Source organism: Anomaloglossus baeobatrachus, chromosome 6 (assembly GCF_048569485.1).
Source record: "Anomaloglossus baeobatrachus isolate aAnoBae1 chromosome 6, aAnoBae1.hap1, whole genome shotgun sequence".
NCBI lineage: Eukaryota > Metazoa > Chordata > Amphibia > Anura > Aromobatidae > Anomaloglossus > Anomaloglossus baeobatrachus.
Window position 1 is genome coordinate 504,916,194 of NC_134358.1, and position 17,946 is coordinate 504,934,139.

General features: G+C 47.1%; 1 protein-coding gene across 1 annotated transcript in view; it reads left to right on the forward strand.

Annotated features, from left to right (window-relative positions):
- Window positions 1-17,946, forward strand: part of UBE3C (ubiquitin protein ligase E3C) — a 175,560-nt gene that overhangs the window by 80,489 nt on the left and 77,125 nt on the right. The window contains exons 12-14 of the mRNA XM_075315445.1: window positions 5,962-6,048; window positions 6,203-6,360; window positions 7,889-8,121. Coding sequence (XP_075171560.1) covers window positions 5,962-6,048; window positions 6,203-6,360; window positions 7,889-8,121 — 478 coding nt within the window. The remainder of the gene's footprint in view (window positions 1-5,961; window positions 6,049-6,202; window positions 6,361-7,888; window positions 8,122-17,946) is intronic.

The following is a 17,946-nucleotide window of genomic DNA, read 5'->3' on the forward strand; positions in this document are numbered from 1 at the left end:
AGGAGACGTGCGCACGTGGCGTATTAGAGCGCAGCGCTTCGGCTGCTGCCCGAAGCGCGCGTTCTAAGAAGTGACATGTCACTTATTCCGTGCGCTCTGCATGCATCCCCTGCCCTATCTATGGGAGGGGCTGCACTCGGAGCGCATGAAATCGGCTTTTTTTTTTTTTCGTTACAGACTCTTTCTGCAGCGATTTGAAGCGCACGTGTGCTTTTCAAATCGCTGCAGAAATTTCTGCAGGGCAGAACGCTGTGTGTGCACATAGCCTTAAACCTTCAGAGACATTTACTGCAAATTGAAAATATAAATAGGTGGTGGTTGAATTTATCAACCAACAAGGAAGATTATCAGCTCACGCTCAGAGACTTGCTGAATTCCTTTGCATATTGCCCGTTTAAGTTAGATTAGAAGCCAATGCATGGATCCATGGGGCTGGAGTCCACAAGGTGAAGATAGCAGAAAAAGTGAGGTCCAGCACAAAAAAAGCCTGTTGTCTTTATTTAAAATTGTTAAAACATGGTGAAGATAAAATGTGATGACACCGATGTGTCTCGGACAGGGTCCTTAATCATTTTAGGTCCTATGATTCAGATCCCTATCTGAAACTCGTCAGCTGTCATCTCATTTTATCTTCACCATCATTTAACTATCTAATATATAAAGCTGAGTGTATGTATGTGTGTATGTATGTATGTTCGCTAAAGGAATCCGCACCGTCGCATTTACAATCACGAAATTTTGCACAGACGCCCCATGTGACTCAGGGAACATGATAGACTATGTTTTGATGGGAAAATTTAACCCGGTGCTTTACAGTTACTCTCCAAAATTTTGCCTCCATTAAACTGAATGGAGGTGGGAGCTACATGCTATTAATGGCAACTGTCAGTGGTTGCTATAGGAACAAAATAAACTGTTAGTATAAGAAGCTTCTGTGTGAGGTAATATGATGTCGGTGGTGAGACGGACAGAGAGAGACAGAAAAACACAGACAGAGACACACAGAGACAGACCGACAGACACACATATAGAGACAGACAAAGAGGTAGAGACAGACAGACACACACACACAGAGATGGAGACAGACTGATACAAATACAGACCGAGAGATAGAAACAGACAGACAGAGACATAGACACAGACAGACAAGGAAAGAGACAGACACAGAGACAGACAGACAGCAACACACAGAGACTGGGAGAGAGACAGAGAGACAGTTACTATCCCAGACAACGCCCGGGTACTACAGCTAGTTTGAAATAAAGACAGCAGTTTTATTTCGGTGCTGGACCCCAATATTTCCATTTAATTTAATGGGTTTCCACCTATAAAGTCGTTAGAGTTCACCTTTCTGGAATGCAAACGCTCAAGAAGGGTAAGACTATTTAGTTCTCTACATTGTAGTATATGCCATTTGCTGAAACAGTCGAGTGTTTCCTTCTTCCATAAGCGACAATGAATGTAACAGCGCTCATTCATGATCACTTCTTCACCTCATCTACTACTTTTTGTTCCACAAGAGTCAGGGCTCATTCATTCTACCAAAATATGGCTGACTACAGAAATGGCCACACAGCACACCAGCAATGTAGGGACACCGACTTACTCACTGCCGCCGCTGGGTTGTGTCCTCCCTTGCAGCACCGCGGTTTCTCATATGATCGTCTGCCTCCATCTTCCCCCGGGGCCTGTACACGCACACACCGGTCCTCCTGTGAAAGGGTCGGTGTGCCATTTCCCGGAAATGCCTTTCAACCTATGGCTGAGAGGGACTATGTATTTAAAGCACCCTCCCATTAGGGGAGGTGTCTGCGTAACACCTTTAGTTAGTCAGTGTCAGGTCCAGTTATCCCTGTGTCCATCACCTGTACCTGAGTCTGCCTTCCCATACCTATCCTGTCCCTGCCGTGCCCACCATACCTGTCCGTGCCCACTTGCCTGTCTGCCTCAGATATCCCGCCTGTACCTGCAAGCACCTGTGCCTGTAGCAGAGTCCGTCACCTGTCATAGGGGTCAGCTGCCCCAGTCCCAATCACTGCCCTCAGAGTGGTACCTGGCATCCGCCTTGCAGTAAGCGCTTAGTTAAGCCCCTCCCACTAAAGGGTAAGCCCGGGTCCAGCCTGTGGTCCAGTGAGTCCACTAATGCCGCTCGCAGCCCATACTCCGGCTGTACCATTACAACCTGTCTTCTCCATGTCATGGAAACTGTGTGACCAGAGACTACGAAGATGGTTGAGGGCCACACGGAAGGGTATCACGGGCCACAGGGGGCCTCTGGGTAGAGTCGAGCTTTTGAGAAGTCAGAATGCCAAATTTTGTACGTAAGTCCTGATAAACAGTCAAGTATATGTGTGCATAAAATGGTGCTGCAGCTGATCCCTAAGTGTAATTTGTATGGAATGCTGCATTATATGAAGACTTTGTGTAGTCATCCATACTTTATACACAGGTGTAACAAAAACCTTAGGCCTTATGGTTGTATGTGATGCATTTGCCCACTGATGTGTTATCAGTGACCTATCCTTAGAAAAGTGTATGGAGCCCGAATATCATAGCTTCGCGCATGGTGTAGTGGCTGCTGCCATATATACCGAGCTGCAACACGCGGCAGCACCTCCAGTCAGTGAACCAAAATGTCTTTTGGCTCTGTACACTGATTGGCGGCAGTCAGGGCTTGCTCCAGTGATTGACATCTTTCCATCATGCATTATGATAGTGGGAAACGAAAGTTTCCAGTCCACGGCAGTGAGGATAAAGCACACAGTTGTGGCTGCTGGGTGGTTCCAGGAATACTGGGCAGCCGTATGACCGCAGACGGTGGAGCAGGAAAGTGCACAGCAATGGAGGACAGCTGCACCTGGAGCATATTGCTTTTTTTTCTTTTTGGCATATTATAGAAACTGATGTAGGTTCAAATTCAAAATAGCTTTATTAATAGGACCAAGTAGATGTTGGCATTGCCAAAGCAAGTGGTAAATATGGGGATAGAGGCCTGTCCAGGGTGGAGCATGAAGGTCCAACCAGGGTGGGGCATGGAGGCTGTTTCAGGGTTGGGCATGGAGGCTCTTCCAGGGTGGGGGATAGGAGCTCTTCCGGGGTGGGGGATAGGAGCTCTTCCAGGGTGGGGGATAGAAGCTCTTCCAGGGTGGGGGATAGAAGCTCTTCCAGGGTGGGGGATAGGAGCTCTTCCAGGGTGGGGATCTCATCCTATAGATTTCTATAGGATCTTTCCCCGCTTATCCAGCGTATCAGGTGCTTTCGCTTTACAGCCTCATGAGAACGCCAAATGCAGTTTTTTTTCCTATCCAGCTATTGGGCACATTTGTTGTGTCTGACTTTGGCTTCAAAAATGACTAGACACAAATGAGAAATGGAAAAGTAACCTAAATAGCGAGTAAATAATGGCAATACACATCTAAAAGCTATTCCACGTGAGGAGGTGATGAAATGCTCCATGGTCCTGCCGTACAGGAAATGGATTGTTTTATTGCCCCCCCAATGTTTATCTATTCCTCCTCACCAGACCCCCCTCCCCATCCTCCGGGCGTTCAGCCAAGGACCAATGGTGAGAGCAGAAACGTAGGTCGCTCAGCCATTTCCTATAGAGTCTGTGACCATTTGAAAGGTTGCATGTGGCAGACCCATTTCTGAGATTATTTTCTTGTTCATTTATTACTAATAAATGGAAAAAAATTGAAAAAAATGTTGGCTCAATGGATAACCGCAATAAAAATGATTTTGCCAAATTAAAATCATTCTTCACTCAAATAACTACTGATGCATGAAATATGACTTCCTCTTACACTTTATTACTGCCGTGTGACCCATCCTTCAATAATCCACGGAAACGACCCGGACATCTCATGTCTACATTGTTCCTGATCAGTTCAGGATCTTCTCTGCTATTCATGTTTTACGCCCGGGGTCGGAGCATTTTTATTGTCACATTTTACATTTTATTGAAGCATTAGCTGAAAATGAAATTCATTTATTGTGCAAAAACTTCTCTGTAGACCATATTTTTGGTGTAAACTCTGTAGTCTATAAGTTGCCTTGTTGGTGCGGGCCTTCTTTATCTATTCCTCCTTTCCTCCCCTTTATTTAAGTTTAGCTCCCTGATCGCAACCATTATCCCTATGGCTGGCGAGTGCGCAGTGCTATGTTAACGTTGTAGTTGAATCATTCAATAAAATGGCACCGGAGTCAGCGCATACCGTGATTTCCGGCGCCATTTTTTTGAGTACACTGTCTCTGCGAATATCATTTGTAACAAACTGGTGATATTCATAGAGAGCAGAGACGGTGTCTTGAATAAAATGGTGCCAGAGTACGCATTACGCTTGATAAAGGTCTAGTTGTCCATAGCAACCAATCAAAGCTTAGCTTTCACTTTACCTCAGCAGCTTCAGTGCTGAAAGCTGAATTGTGGTTGCAACCAGAACGATCTTACTGAGAGGCAAATGAGGCCTCAGCCACTTCTGCAGTTGCTAACCTTTTTTTAAAATAATAAATAAAAAATAGGACATTTGGCCAAATAAACCGTTCGATCCCGGCTTTGGCCAATCAAACGATTTGACCCCAGTTTTGGACAATCAAGCTGTTCAATCCCAGCTTTGGCCAGTCAAATGTTTCGATCCCGGCTTTGGCCAATCAAATGGTTCGATCCCAGCTTTGGCCAATCAAGCGGTTCGATCCCGGCTTTGGCCAATCAAGCGGTTCGATCCCAGCTTTGGCCAATCAAGCGGTTCGATCCCGGCTTTGGCCAATCAAGCGGTTCGATCCTGGCTTTGGCCAATCAAACTGTTCAATCCCAGCTTTGGCCAATCAAACTGTTCAATCCCAGCTTTGGCCAGTCAAGCGGTTCGATCCCAGCTTTGGCCAATCAAATGGTTCGATCCCGGCTTTGGCCAATCAAATGGTTCGATCCCAGCTTTGGCCAATCAAGCGGTTCGATCCCGGCTTTTGCCAATCAAGCGGTTCGATCCTGGCTTTGGCCAATCAAACTGTTCAATCCCAGCTTTGGCCAGTCAAGCGATTCGATCCCGGCTTTGGCCAATCAAGCGGTTTGATCCTAGCTTCGGAGAGGACGCGTTCAGCATTATATAATGAATTTCACATTAAGACTTCAACTAATGGCCCCAAGTGGCAAACAAAATCCTGATTTCGGCTCAGTATAAGTTACAGCAATCGGATCAGTGGGGGTCCAATATTATGTATTTGCTTGATTTGTCCTTATTAGCTGAAATGATTATTAAATGTAACATTTCTTTAGGTTCACCTCTACCACAGTGATATGTTTAGTTTTTCTTGGATATTGGGGTACATTAAGTTGATCATTTCAATTTTTGCAGATACAAAAAAATTGATCCATTAAAAGCAGATTGCTTCTATCTAATGGAGCTTCATACATAGAATGGTTGAGTTTGATCTACAAAAAGATCAGAATAGGACTTTTAACACACAGATCTGTTAAAAACAAAAAGTTTAACACAGTTTTTTGTCCAATTCTATGCGTCTGCATACATTATTAAATTGATCTCTTAAACCAGAAAAGGATGGTGTACTTTAAAACAGTCTGTGCAAGACTGGCTTTATAATCCTTTATGAAGTTTCCTGGCTTGCTATTAAAATGAGCATTTTAGGAGTTCAGCTAAACTCATTAAGTTCTTACTTTAATATAAGGATTATGCAGCCATTCTGACATGTATTTTCATGATAAGTACACCAGCTTTAACAGGTCCAAATGATCTATTTAATAAGGCATACCATTTCTATTGTGAATCTGTTGACCGATCCACTTTAATTGGATTTAATTCACTGTGGAGAATATAAGTTAGTGACACCCTTTGATTTCAGGAATAGGACGGGGGAGGGTCCCAGGAGCCAGACCCCAATCATTAATAAATAAAGGCCTTTAGTTGACAAGTGCTCATATTCACAGACTTCTATTTTTCCTTCCAGGCTCCTGTACAGTTTAGCGTTTAATGCAAGATTTTTAAGACATCTTTGGTACCTAATCTCTTCGATGACAACAAAAATGATCACAGGGTAAGGTGTCGAATATAAAACAGCTGTAACGCGTGCCTTTCCAGAAATAATGAATGTCATCCAATCTGTATTGTGTTGTAATAATGTGTATCCATTTCATAATGAATTCTGTACTTTCCGAATGTCGGTGATGATGTGAGGTTTGTTATTGTAGGTCAATGGTGCCGCTCCTCCAGGTGATATCCAGAGGCTCTCCCATGTCATTAGAGGACTCCAATCGGATCATCCCTCTATTTTATCTTTTTAGCTCCCTCTTTAGTCATTCCCTTATTTCTATACACGATAATGAATTTTTTGGAGACCCCATAGAAGGTAAGAGAATTGATCTTCACATTTACGTGTATCCATTGCCTATGTACACAGAAGGTGGCAATTTCAGATGACCGATGATATGGGCAAGATCGTTAATGGTTCGATAACATGGTAGCATCATTCTGAGTCTGGCTTTATACATAATCCAGTCTGATGATGGAATGAGAATCCATCCATCTATTTTTCCATTTATCTATGAATAAAGCTGCCTATCCCTTCCTAACAGAATAATGTAAATGTGAACAGGTGACTGCATTATATACAAAGACTAGCTGTAGTACCCGGGCGTTGCCCGGGATAGTAAATGTCTCTCTCTCTCTCTCCCAGTCTCTGTCTGTGTGTCGCTGTCTGTCTGTGTCTATGTCTCTGTCTGTTTCTATCTCTCTGTCTGTATTTGTATCAGTCTATCTGTCTCCATGTCTGTCTCTATCTCTGTGTCTGTCTCTATGTGGTGTGTGTCTGACTGTCTCTCTCTTTCCCGGTCTTTCCCTTTCCCGGTCGGTCGGTCGGTCTGTCTGTCTGTGTCTCTCACTATCCGTCTCACCACCGACATCCTATTACCTCACACATAAGCTTCTTATACTAACCGTTTATTTTGTTCCTATAGCAACCACTGACAGTTGCTATTAATAGCCTGTAGCTCCCACCTCCATTCTGTTTAATGGAGGCAGGATTTTGGAGAGTAACTGTAAAGCACAGGGTTAAATTTTCCCATCAAAACATAGTCTGACGTTCCCTGAGTCACATGAGGCGTCTGTGCAAAAGTTCGTGATTGTAAATGCGACGGTGCAAATTCCTTTAGCGGACATACATACACTCAGCTTTATATATTAGATTGCAGCACCTTCTGTGTGCACAGAGATATGTGTAAACATTGAGTACAAGAATTTTAAACTGTGTTATATATATATATATACTATACTTGTAGAATTAAGGTACTTGACACACAATTTGGCCAATTTATGTCTCCACCAGCCATCACAAGACCAATTTGTGTGTCTCCACAGCCACAAGAAGGCCAATTCATGTGACCCCACGAGTCATGACAAGACTAATTCGTGTGTACCCACCAGCCACAACAAGACCAATTCGTGTGTGCCCACTAGTCACGACATGGTGTACTTTTGTTTGATGGGACCCTAACTCTATCAGACATAAGTCTCCTTGACCATGGCCTTTGGATTTTAAAGGGAACCTGTCAGGTGCAATATGCACCCAGAATCACGAGCAGTTTTGGGTGCATATTGCTAATCCTGATCTAACCGTCCCTGCATACATTAGCATAGATAAAGAGATCTTTATAAAAAGTATTTCTAAATATATTTTATGATATGCTAATGAGCGAACGGACTAGTTGCAAGGGTGTTAGTCCCTGCGCTCATCCTGTCCTCTTAGCATGGTAGTACACCCACAGGGGCGTGCCAACATGCAATTCAGTGGAGCATCACCAGCGGTACCTGTGTTTGCTGTATCCGGCCGCTTGTCTGTACTTCGTGATGGTAACATTTTTTTTTTTTTCCCCTACCAGTAGTTGGCCAGAGACAATCGTCAATGATGCCTTTCACATTAGAAGAGTTGGTTGTGCTATCCCGCTGCCTACGTGATGCTTGTTTAGGAATCATCAAGCTGGCGTACCCTGAGACAAAGCCAGAGATGCGAGAAGAATACATGGCGGCTTTTCGAAGTGTTGGCGTCACCACCAATGTGGAGATGCAGCAGCGCATCCAAACTGAGCAAAAACGATGGATTCAACTGTTTAAGGTACCCAAGCTATATGACTCTACTGTGATGAAGGAAATGTATTCGAAAGGCCGCTTTACATGCTGCGATTTATCGTGCAATCGCATCCGCCCCTATCGTTTATGCGTTACGGGCAATTTGTTGCCCGTGGCGCACAAAGTCGGTAACCTCCGTCACACGTACTTACCTCCCAAACGACCTCGCTGTGGGCAGCGAACATCCTCTTCCTGAAGGGGGAGGGACGTTCGACGTCACAGCGACGTCACACAGCGGCCGCCCAATAGAAGCGGAGGGGCGGAGATGAGCGGGACGTAACATCCTGCCCACCTCCTTCCTTCCGCATTGCCAACAGCCGCAGGTAAGCTGCAGTTTATCATTCCCGGGGTGTCACACGGAGCGATGTGTGCTGCCTTGGGAACAATGAACAACCGGCGCGCAGAAGGACGATCAATTTTTTGAAAAAGAGCGACGTGTCAACGAGCAACGATAAGGTGAGTATTTTTGCTCATTCACAGTCGCTCATAGCTGTCACACGCTACGATATGTCATACGATGCCGGATGTGCGTCACTAATGATGTGACCCCGACGACATATCGTTAGATATATCGTAGCGTGTAACGGGCCCCTTAGTCTAAGCATAAATCTGCAGGGCATTGTGGCTGAGACGTAATAAATAGAGCGATGATCGCTGCAGGACAAGATTTGTATACACGTTCCCAAGATTTTCTACAAAATGCTCTGCACTTTGTACAGTCTGCTGTAGTGAATGTAATTTAACCCCTTAATGACCGTGGGCAGTAATATTATGTCCTAGCGGTCATAGTGTTAATCCCGACGGGCTGCTGCAAGCTGATTTATACAGCTGAGATATGTGCCTGCTAGGCACGAGCGGAATCGCTATCCGCCCGTGCCTTTTAACCCCTTAAATGGCGCTGTCAAGATGTGACAGCGCCATATTAACGGCGGTAGTGGTAGATCCGTACTCACAGGCCGATACCAAAAGTCACGTGACGTGATCACATGGATCCGGTGGTTGTCCTGGTAGCACAGGGTCATGTGATGACTCCTGTGCTCGCATGACTCAGGTCCTGTAAGAAACAGCCGAGTGCTGGTTGTTACAAGAGATGATCATTTCTGCCGGTCTGAGCAGTGCTGCTCTGATCAGAAGAAAAGAATGAAAATATAAAATCAATTAATCTGATCAGTAAACGGCATAGCGGCAAAAAAATTCCAAACGCCAAAATGATGTTTTTTGGTCCCCACAAATTTTGCGCTAAATGCAATAACAGGCGATCAAAACGTAGCATCTGCACAATTTGAAGGGGTTAATAAAACTTAGCAAATTGGAGTGGTGAGATTCACAGCTTGTCCGATGCACGGATCTTTGAAACCGGTATCCACAAGTAAGCAGGAGAACGAAAAAAAAATGGAGGTGTGTACCGTATTTTTCGGACTATAAGACGCACCGGACTATAAGACGCACCCTGGTTGTAGAGGAGGAAAATAGGAAAATAAAACTTTAAGCAAAAAAATGTGGTCATGACACACTGTTATGGGGCGAGGATCTGCTGCTGACACTGTTATGGGGGTAATGTCCCCAAATTCTCTACTAAGGTACCCCATCCTAGTAATGATCCTCCTGCCTTGTATATGATCCTGCTATATACCCCCATCCTGCTCATATACCCCCATCCTGCTCATATACCCCTACCCTGCTTATATACCAGCATCCTGCTCATATTCCCCCATCCTGTTCATATTCCCCCATCCTATTGATATACCCCCCATCCATCCTGCTCATATTCCCCCATCCATCCTGCTCATATACTCCCATCCTGCTCATATACCCCCATCCTGTTCATATTCCCCCATCCATCCTGTTCATATACCCCCATCCTGTTCATATACCCCCATCCTGTTCATATACCCCCATCCTGTTCATATTCCCCCATCCATCCTGTTCATATTCCCCCATCCATCCTGTTCATATACCCCCATCCTGTTCATATACTCCCATCCTGTTCATATACCCCCATCCTATTGATATACCCCCCATCCATCCTGCTCATATACCCCCATCCTTTTCATATACCCCCATCCTATTCATATACCCCCATCCATCCTGCTCATATACTCCCATCCTTTTCATATACCCCCATCCTGTTCATATACCGCCATCCTATTGATATACCCCCCCATCCATCCTGCTCATATTCCCCCATCCATCCTGCTCATATACTCCCATCCTGCTCATATACCCCTACCCTGCTTATATACCAGCATCCTGCTCATATTCCCCCATCCTGTTCATATTCCCCCATCCTATTGATATACCCCCCATCCATCCTGCTCATATTCCCCCATCCATCCTGCTCATATACTCCCATCCTGCTCATATACCCCCATCCTGTTCATATTCCCCCATCCATCCTGTTCATATACCCCCATCCTGTTCATATACCCCCATCCTGTTCATATACCCCCATCCTGTTCATATTCCCCCATCCATCCTGTTCATATTCCCCCATCCATCCTGTTCATATACCCCCATCCTGTTCATATACTCCCATCCTGTTCATATACCCCCATCCTATTGATATACCCCCCATCCATCTTGCTCATATACCCCCATCCTTTTCATATACCCCCATCCTATTCATATACCCCCATCCATCCTGCTCATATACTCCCATCCTTTTCATATACCCCCATCCTGTTCATATACCGCCATCCTATTGATATACCCCCCCATCCATCCTGCTCATATTCCCCCATCCATCCTGCTCATATACTCCCATCCTGCTCATATACCCCTACCCTGCTTATATACCAGCATCCTGCTCATATTCCCCCATCCTGTTCATATTCCCCCATCCTATTGATATACCCCCCATCCATCCTGCTCATATTCCCCCATCCATCCTGCTCATATACTCCCATCCTGCTCATATACCCCCATCCTGTTCATATTCCCCCATCCATCCTGTTCATATACCCCCATCCTGTTCATATACCCCCATCCTGTTCATATACCCCCATCCTGTTCATATTCCCCCATCCATCCTGTTCATATTCCCCCATCCATCCTGTTCATATACCCCCATCCTGTTCATATACTCCCATCCTGTTCATATACCCCCATCCTATTGATATACCCCCCATCCATCCTGCTCATATACCCCCATCCTTTTCATATACCCCCATCCTATTCATATACCCCCATCCATCCTGCTCATATACTCCCATCCTTTTCATATACCCCCATCCTGTTCATATACCGCCATCCTATTGATATACCCCCCCATCCATCCTGCTCATATACTCCCATCCTGTTCATATACCCCATCCTGTTCATATACCCCCCATCCATCCTGCTCATATACTCCCATCCTGTTCATATACCCCTCATCCATCCTGCTCATATACTCCCATCCTGTTCATATACCCCCATCCATCCGGCTCATATACTCCCATCCTGTTCATATACCCCCATCCTGTTCATATACCCCCCATCCGTCCTGCTCATATACTCCCATCCTGCTGTATGCCCCCATCATGCTCATATACCATCCTGGTATATGGCCTGTATCCTATAGTACAGTGAAAAAAACCAAAACGTTTATACTCGCCTTTTTCCTCACTCCCTGCAGCCGATCATCTTCCTCTCTGCACCACTGACCTGTGTGTGTGTTGTGTGTGGAGCCGTTCCCCTGCAGCACGCGATGTCTTCCTGTCTGTGCCGATCAGCTGATAGCACAGATCAGCTGACCGGCACAGACAGGAAGACATTGCGTGCTGCAGGGGGACGGCTCCACACACGGGAACGGGTGAGTACACTGATTCACTGCACCCCGCGCTGATGATGATGCGCGGGGGGCAGTGAATACAGCCGCACATGATCACTCTGGGCTGTAGTTGCCAGGGGTGATCATGCGGGCCGGCTCTTTACTATGCGCGCGTCCCGTCCCCGCTCGTCCTCCCGCCCACCTGTCAGCGCCGGCTTCTTCGCTGAGAAATGGGCGGGAGGATGGGCGTGCATATGTAATGAGCGGGCCCACGTGGTCCCAGCAGGCTGCTACAGCCTGCTCATGCCCCCGATGACCCTCTCCACCGCAGCACCTCATTCCCCGCAGCCACAGTCAGACCATAAGACGCACCCCCAACTTTCCCCCAACATTTGGGGGAAAAAAAGTGCGTCTTATGGTCCGAAAAATACGGTAATCCCCACAAACTGGTAATTGCCATCTTTCTGCCCATTACTGTGCATAGGCAGACAGCTGCCAATCAGAAGTTGGGAAAACTGAGCTGTTGATGTAACAAAAGAACTTTATTTTATTAGAAAAAAAAAAAAGAGAAAAATTGTGTTATATTAACCCCTTCATGACGGCCGGTTTTGTGCTGTTGGTTTTTTTTTTCGCCGTTCTTCTTCCGAGAGACGTAACTTTTTTTTTTTTTTTATTGTCCCGGCAATCTTGCTATGTTTTGCGGATCGAGCTGTAATTTTAAATGAAACCATGAGTTTTACCATATAGTGTACTGAAAAATTGCAAAAAAAATGCAATTGCAAGATAGTTTTTAAGATATTTTACTCACTTTGTTCCCTATATGGGAAAAATTAAGTGTCAATGTGATTCCTGAGGTCGGTGCGAGTTTGTGGAAACCAAACATAAAAGTAAACGTATACATCTAAAGGGTTAAAAAAATTAGAGGTTTGTCTGAAAAAAGTGGCATACATTTTGGGCCATTTTCTGCGACCCGTAGCGTTCTCATTTTTCAAGATCTATGGCTCAGTGATGGCTTATTTTTTGCGTCTCGAGCTTACGTTTTTAACAGTACCATTTCTGCGCAAATGCTAAGTTTTGATCGCCTGTTATTGCATTTTGTGCAAAATTTGTGGTGACCAAAAAAAACATAATTTTGGTGTTTGGAATTTTTTTTGCTGCTACATTGTTTACCGATCAGATTAATTGATTTTATATTTTGATTGGGCATTTCTAAACGTGGCAATACCAAATGTGTGTATATTTTGGGTTTTTTAACCCTTTAATTTTCAATGGGGCGAATGGGGGGTGATTTGAACTTTTAGGTTTTTTTTAATTTTTTTTAATTTTACAAAACTTTTTTTAACCTTTTGTTTTTTATTTTACTAGTCCTCCTAGTGTGCTAAAAGGATCAGCTGTCTGATCGCTCATTCATTTCTCCCGATTAGAGCAGCATTGCTCAGACCGGAAGTAATGATCATCTCTTGTAACAGCCAGTACTCGGCTGTTTGTTTTCAGGACCTTAGTCATGTGAGCTATAGGAGTCCTCACATAATCCTGTGCTACTATGACAACCACTGGATCCACGTGATCACGTCACGTGACATCTGGTGGAGGCCTTGTGAGTAAAGTTATAACGTGATCGCTATTATAATGGTGCTGTCACATATTGACAGTCCCATTTAAGGGGTTAAAAGGCACAGGTGGAACGCGATTCTGCTTGTGCCCTGCAGGCACACACATCAGCTGTAGAAATTAGCTGAGATGTGCGCCGATCTCCCCCCAGCTGCCGGCAGCTCCCGTGAGCTCACTGCACAGATGCAAGGTTGTGAGCGAGCTTAAGGTCTCGCACAAGCGCACCTATGGTTTCGGCTCTGCCCGCAGTGGGGCAGAGCAAAGTGCGCCTGCTTGAGCGGGGAATAACTACGCAGGCACGAGATTCAGCCCAGTGCGTGGATGATGACGGAGGCGTCAGGCACGTCAGTCATCAGAGGAGGACAGCAAACAGCGGCAGGAGTAGGGACAGGAGGCGAAAAAGAGCATGCCCATCCGACCAGAACAGGTCATTTGCATACGTGGCGGTCAGATTTTATAAAGGTTTTTTTGGGGTCTGCAAGGGGAGTCGGGGAACAAGGTGCACCTTCATAGAATGCAGCCCTGGAGCTGCAGAAGGTGACACTTTTTTGGGTCAATACTAAAAAAAAAAAAAAAAACTGGTGACAGGTTCCCTTTAATGATTTAGAGATGATCTGCAAAGAGGAGTGGACCAAAATTCCTCCTGACGTGTGCGCAAACCTCATCATCAACTACAAAAAACGTCTGACTGCTGTTTGCTAGCGAGAGTTTTGCTACCAAGTATTAAGTCTTGTTTGCCAGAGGTTCAAATACTTATTTCTTTGTCGCTCCATTGGGAGACCCAGACAATTGACAATTGGGTGTATAGCTTCTGCCTCCGGAGGCCACACAAAGTATTACACTGAAAAGTGTAACCCCTCCCCTCTGCCTATACACCCTCCCGTGGATCACGGGCTCCTCAGTTTTATGCTTTGTGTGGAAGGAGGCACACATCCACTCATGCATTCCCATTTTAGTCAGCAGCAGCTGCTGATTTTATCGGTTGGAAGAAAAGAGGGCCCCCACAGGGCCCCCGGCATGCTCCCTTCTCACCCCACTACGTCGGCGGTGCTGATAAGGTTGAGGTACCCATTGCGGGTACAGAGGCTGGAGCCACATGCCGTTTTCCTTCACCATCCCTTAGAGGCTCTGGGAGAAGTGGGATCCTGACCGGTCATCCATTTACTGGGACCGGGCTCCCTCCGCAGCCCCTGTGGGAATCTGCCGGACAGGAGTCTATGTATCCTCAGGGACAGGGCCCTGCATCTATGAGGTACTCTGTGTCCCCATGGGGACTGTGCATGGAGCGCTTGTTTACACAGACGCTGCAGCAGCTGCTGGTTTGTGAAGACCGGGACTTCCGCGCCGACCGAGCCTGTTTGTCGGCCGCGGTATTAAATTTAGTCCCCGGCTTCATTGCGGCCTAGTACCATAACTCCCGCCCCCGGGCCTGCCAGTCAGGGGTAAGGGCGGGACGGCCGACCTGACGTCGGCAGTGAGGGCTGGAGCATACTATATGTTTAATCCCCCCCCACTCACTGATCACTGTGGGGCCCCAGATTCCCGCACTTTTCTAGTCGCCGCCCACGGCTCCCTCCTCCCCTGAGAGCTCCGGCAGCCATTTTTACAACATTCTGCCGGTGGAGGATTTTCAGGAACGAGCTCTGCAGCTCTGGGAGACCTAAGGCAGGGAATCTGGTGGACACACACTCCGCTTTGGGCGGTCGGTAAGCCACACCGGTCACCCGGTGCTGGTCCCCCTAGGGTGCCGGAGTATATATATATATATATATATATATATATATATATATATATATATATATATATATATATATATATATATATATATATATATATATATATATATATATATATATATATATATATATATGTATATATATATATATATATATATATATATATGTATATATTTTTTCTGTTCGGCCGGGTTGTTTACCTTTGGCTATATACCCTCAGTGATCACTCTCCTAGGAGACAACAGCATGTCGTCCACAAGGAGCAAGGGCGCTAAGGCAAAGGGTTTTTTTTGCAACCTGTACCTCTTGTGGGGCTATGTTACCTGCGGGTTCCACCTACCCTCACTGTGAGCAATGCTCGACCCCGGTTTCACTTGCTCAGCCGGAGCCTCGGTCACTAGTGGGCCCCTCGGCTCAGGCAGACCCTCCTGCTTCCACTGTCCAGGCGGCAGGGACAGAGTTTGCAGTTTTTGCTGAGAAACTCTGAGTCACTTTCACAGTCCATGGCTCAGTCTATGGACAAATGGTCTGCCAAGCTACTGGAAGCCTTGCAGTCCAGACCGGTCCTTACACAGGCCCCGGGCACTGTTGGATCATCGCCCCCAGGCCCCTTTCGGTCTGCGCCGCAGCGTGCTACCGGGGTGGCCCCTAGGTCTCACGTGGAGGACTCCTGCACGGACCACAGTCCCAGACCGGCTAAGCGGGCTCGCTGGGAATCTTCCCCGACTTCCTCACGCTGCTCGGGGTCTCAGCTTGAGGACTCTCTGGAGGACGAGGCGGACGTCGCAGCTCAGGGCTCTGACCCTGACGTTGCCCTCAATCTTGATACACCTGAGGGGGACGCCTTAGTAAATGATCTTATATCGTCCATCAACCAGGTGCTAGATCTTTCTCCCCCACCTCCACCTATAGAGGAGTCGGCTTCACAGCAGGAGAAACACCAGTTTAGGTTTCCCAAACGTACACGGAGTGCGTTTTTTTGATCACTCTAACTTCAGAGATGCTGTCCAGAAGCACAGAGCATTTCCGGACAAGCGCTTTACTAAGCGCCTTAATGACACACGTTACCCCTTCCCCTCTGACGTAGTTAAGGGTTGGGCTCAATATCCCAAGGTGGATCCTCCAGTCTCTAGACTGGCGGCTAGATCTGTAGTATCAGTTGCAGATGGCTCATCGCTCAAGGATGCCACTGACAGGCAGATAGAGCTCCTGGTGAAATCCATCTATGAAGCCACAGGCGCGTCTTTTGCCCCGGCCTTTGCAGCCGTGTGGGCACTCCAAGCTATCTCAGCTTGTCTGTCTGAGATTAATGCAGTCACACGTACCTCTGCTCCGCAGGTTGCGTCTTTGACTTCTCAGGCGTCGGCCTTTTCGTCCTACGCCATGAACGCCGTCCTGGACTCTGCTAGCCGTACAGCGGTGGCATCCGCTAATTCTGTGGCAGTCCGCAGAGCCATGTGGCTACGCGAATGGAAGGCAGACTCTGCTTCCAAGAAGTCCAAGACCGATGGGTGAGAGACATTCTGTCTCACGGTTACAGGATAGAGTTCAGCTCTCGTCCTCCGACTCGTTTCTTCAGAACATCTCCGCCCCCCTCGCGGGCCGGCGCACTTTTTCAGGCTGTGGGCGTTCTGAAGACAGAAGGAGTGGTGATTCCCGTTCCCCCTCAGGAACATGGTCACGGCTTCTACTCCAACTTGTTCGTGGTGCCAAAGAAGGACGGATCATTCCGTCCCGTTCTGGACCTCAAACTGCTCAACAGGCATGTGAGCACCAGAAGGTTTCGGATGGAATCTCTCCGCTCGGTCATCGCTTCGATGTCACAAGGAGACTTCCTAGCATCAATCGACATCAAGGATGCTTATCTCCATGTGCCGATCGCACCCGAACATCAACGCTTCCTGCGTTTCGCCATTGGGGACGAACACCTTCAGTTCGTGGCACTGCCTTTCGGCCTGGCGACAGCCCCACGGGTCTTCACCAAACTCATGGCATCCGTTGTGGCGGTCCTACACTCTCAGGGCCACTCGGTGATCCCTTACTTAGACGATCTCCTAGTCAGGGCACCCTCCCGGGTGGCGTGTCAACACAGCCTGACCGTCGCTCTGGCGACTCTCCAGCAGTTCGGGTGGCTCATCAACTTCCCAAAGTCCAAGTTGACACCGACCCAATCACTGACTTACCTCGGGATGGAGTTTCATACACAGTCAGCGGTAGTCAAGCTACCGCTGGACAAACAGCTTTCGCTGCAGACAGGGGTGCAATCTCTTCTTCGGGGGCAGTCACACCCCTTGAAGCGCCTCATGCTCTTCCTGGGGAAGATGGTGGCAGCAATGGAGGCAGTGCCCTTCGCGCAGTTCCATCTGCGCCCACTCCAATGGGACATTCTCTGCAAATGGGACAGGAGGTCGACGTCCCTCGACAGGAACGTCTCTCTTTCCCTTGCAGCCAAAACCTCTCTTCAGTGGTGGCTTCTTCCCACTTCTCTATCGCAGGGAAAATCCTTCCTGCCCCCATCCTGGGCGGTGGTCACGACGGACGCGAGCCTGTCAGGGTGGGGAGCGGTTTTTCTCCACCACAGGGCTCAGGGAACCTGGACTCCGATAGTCTTCCCTTCAGATCAATGTTCTGGAGATAAGGGCAGTGTATCTAGCCCTATTGGCGTTCCATCGGTGGCTGGAGGGCAGGCAGATCCGCATACAGTCGGACAACG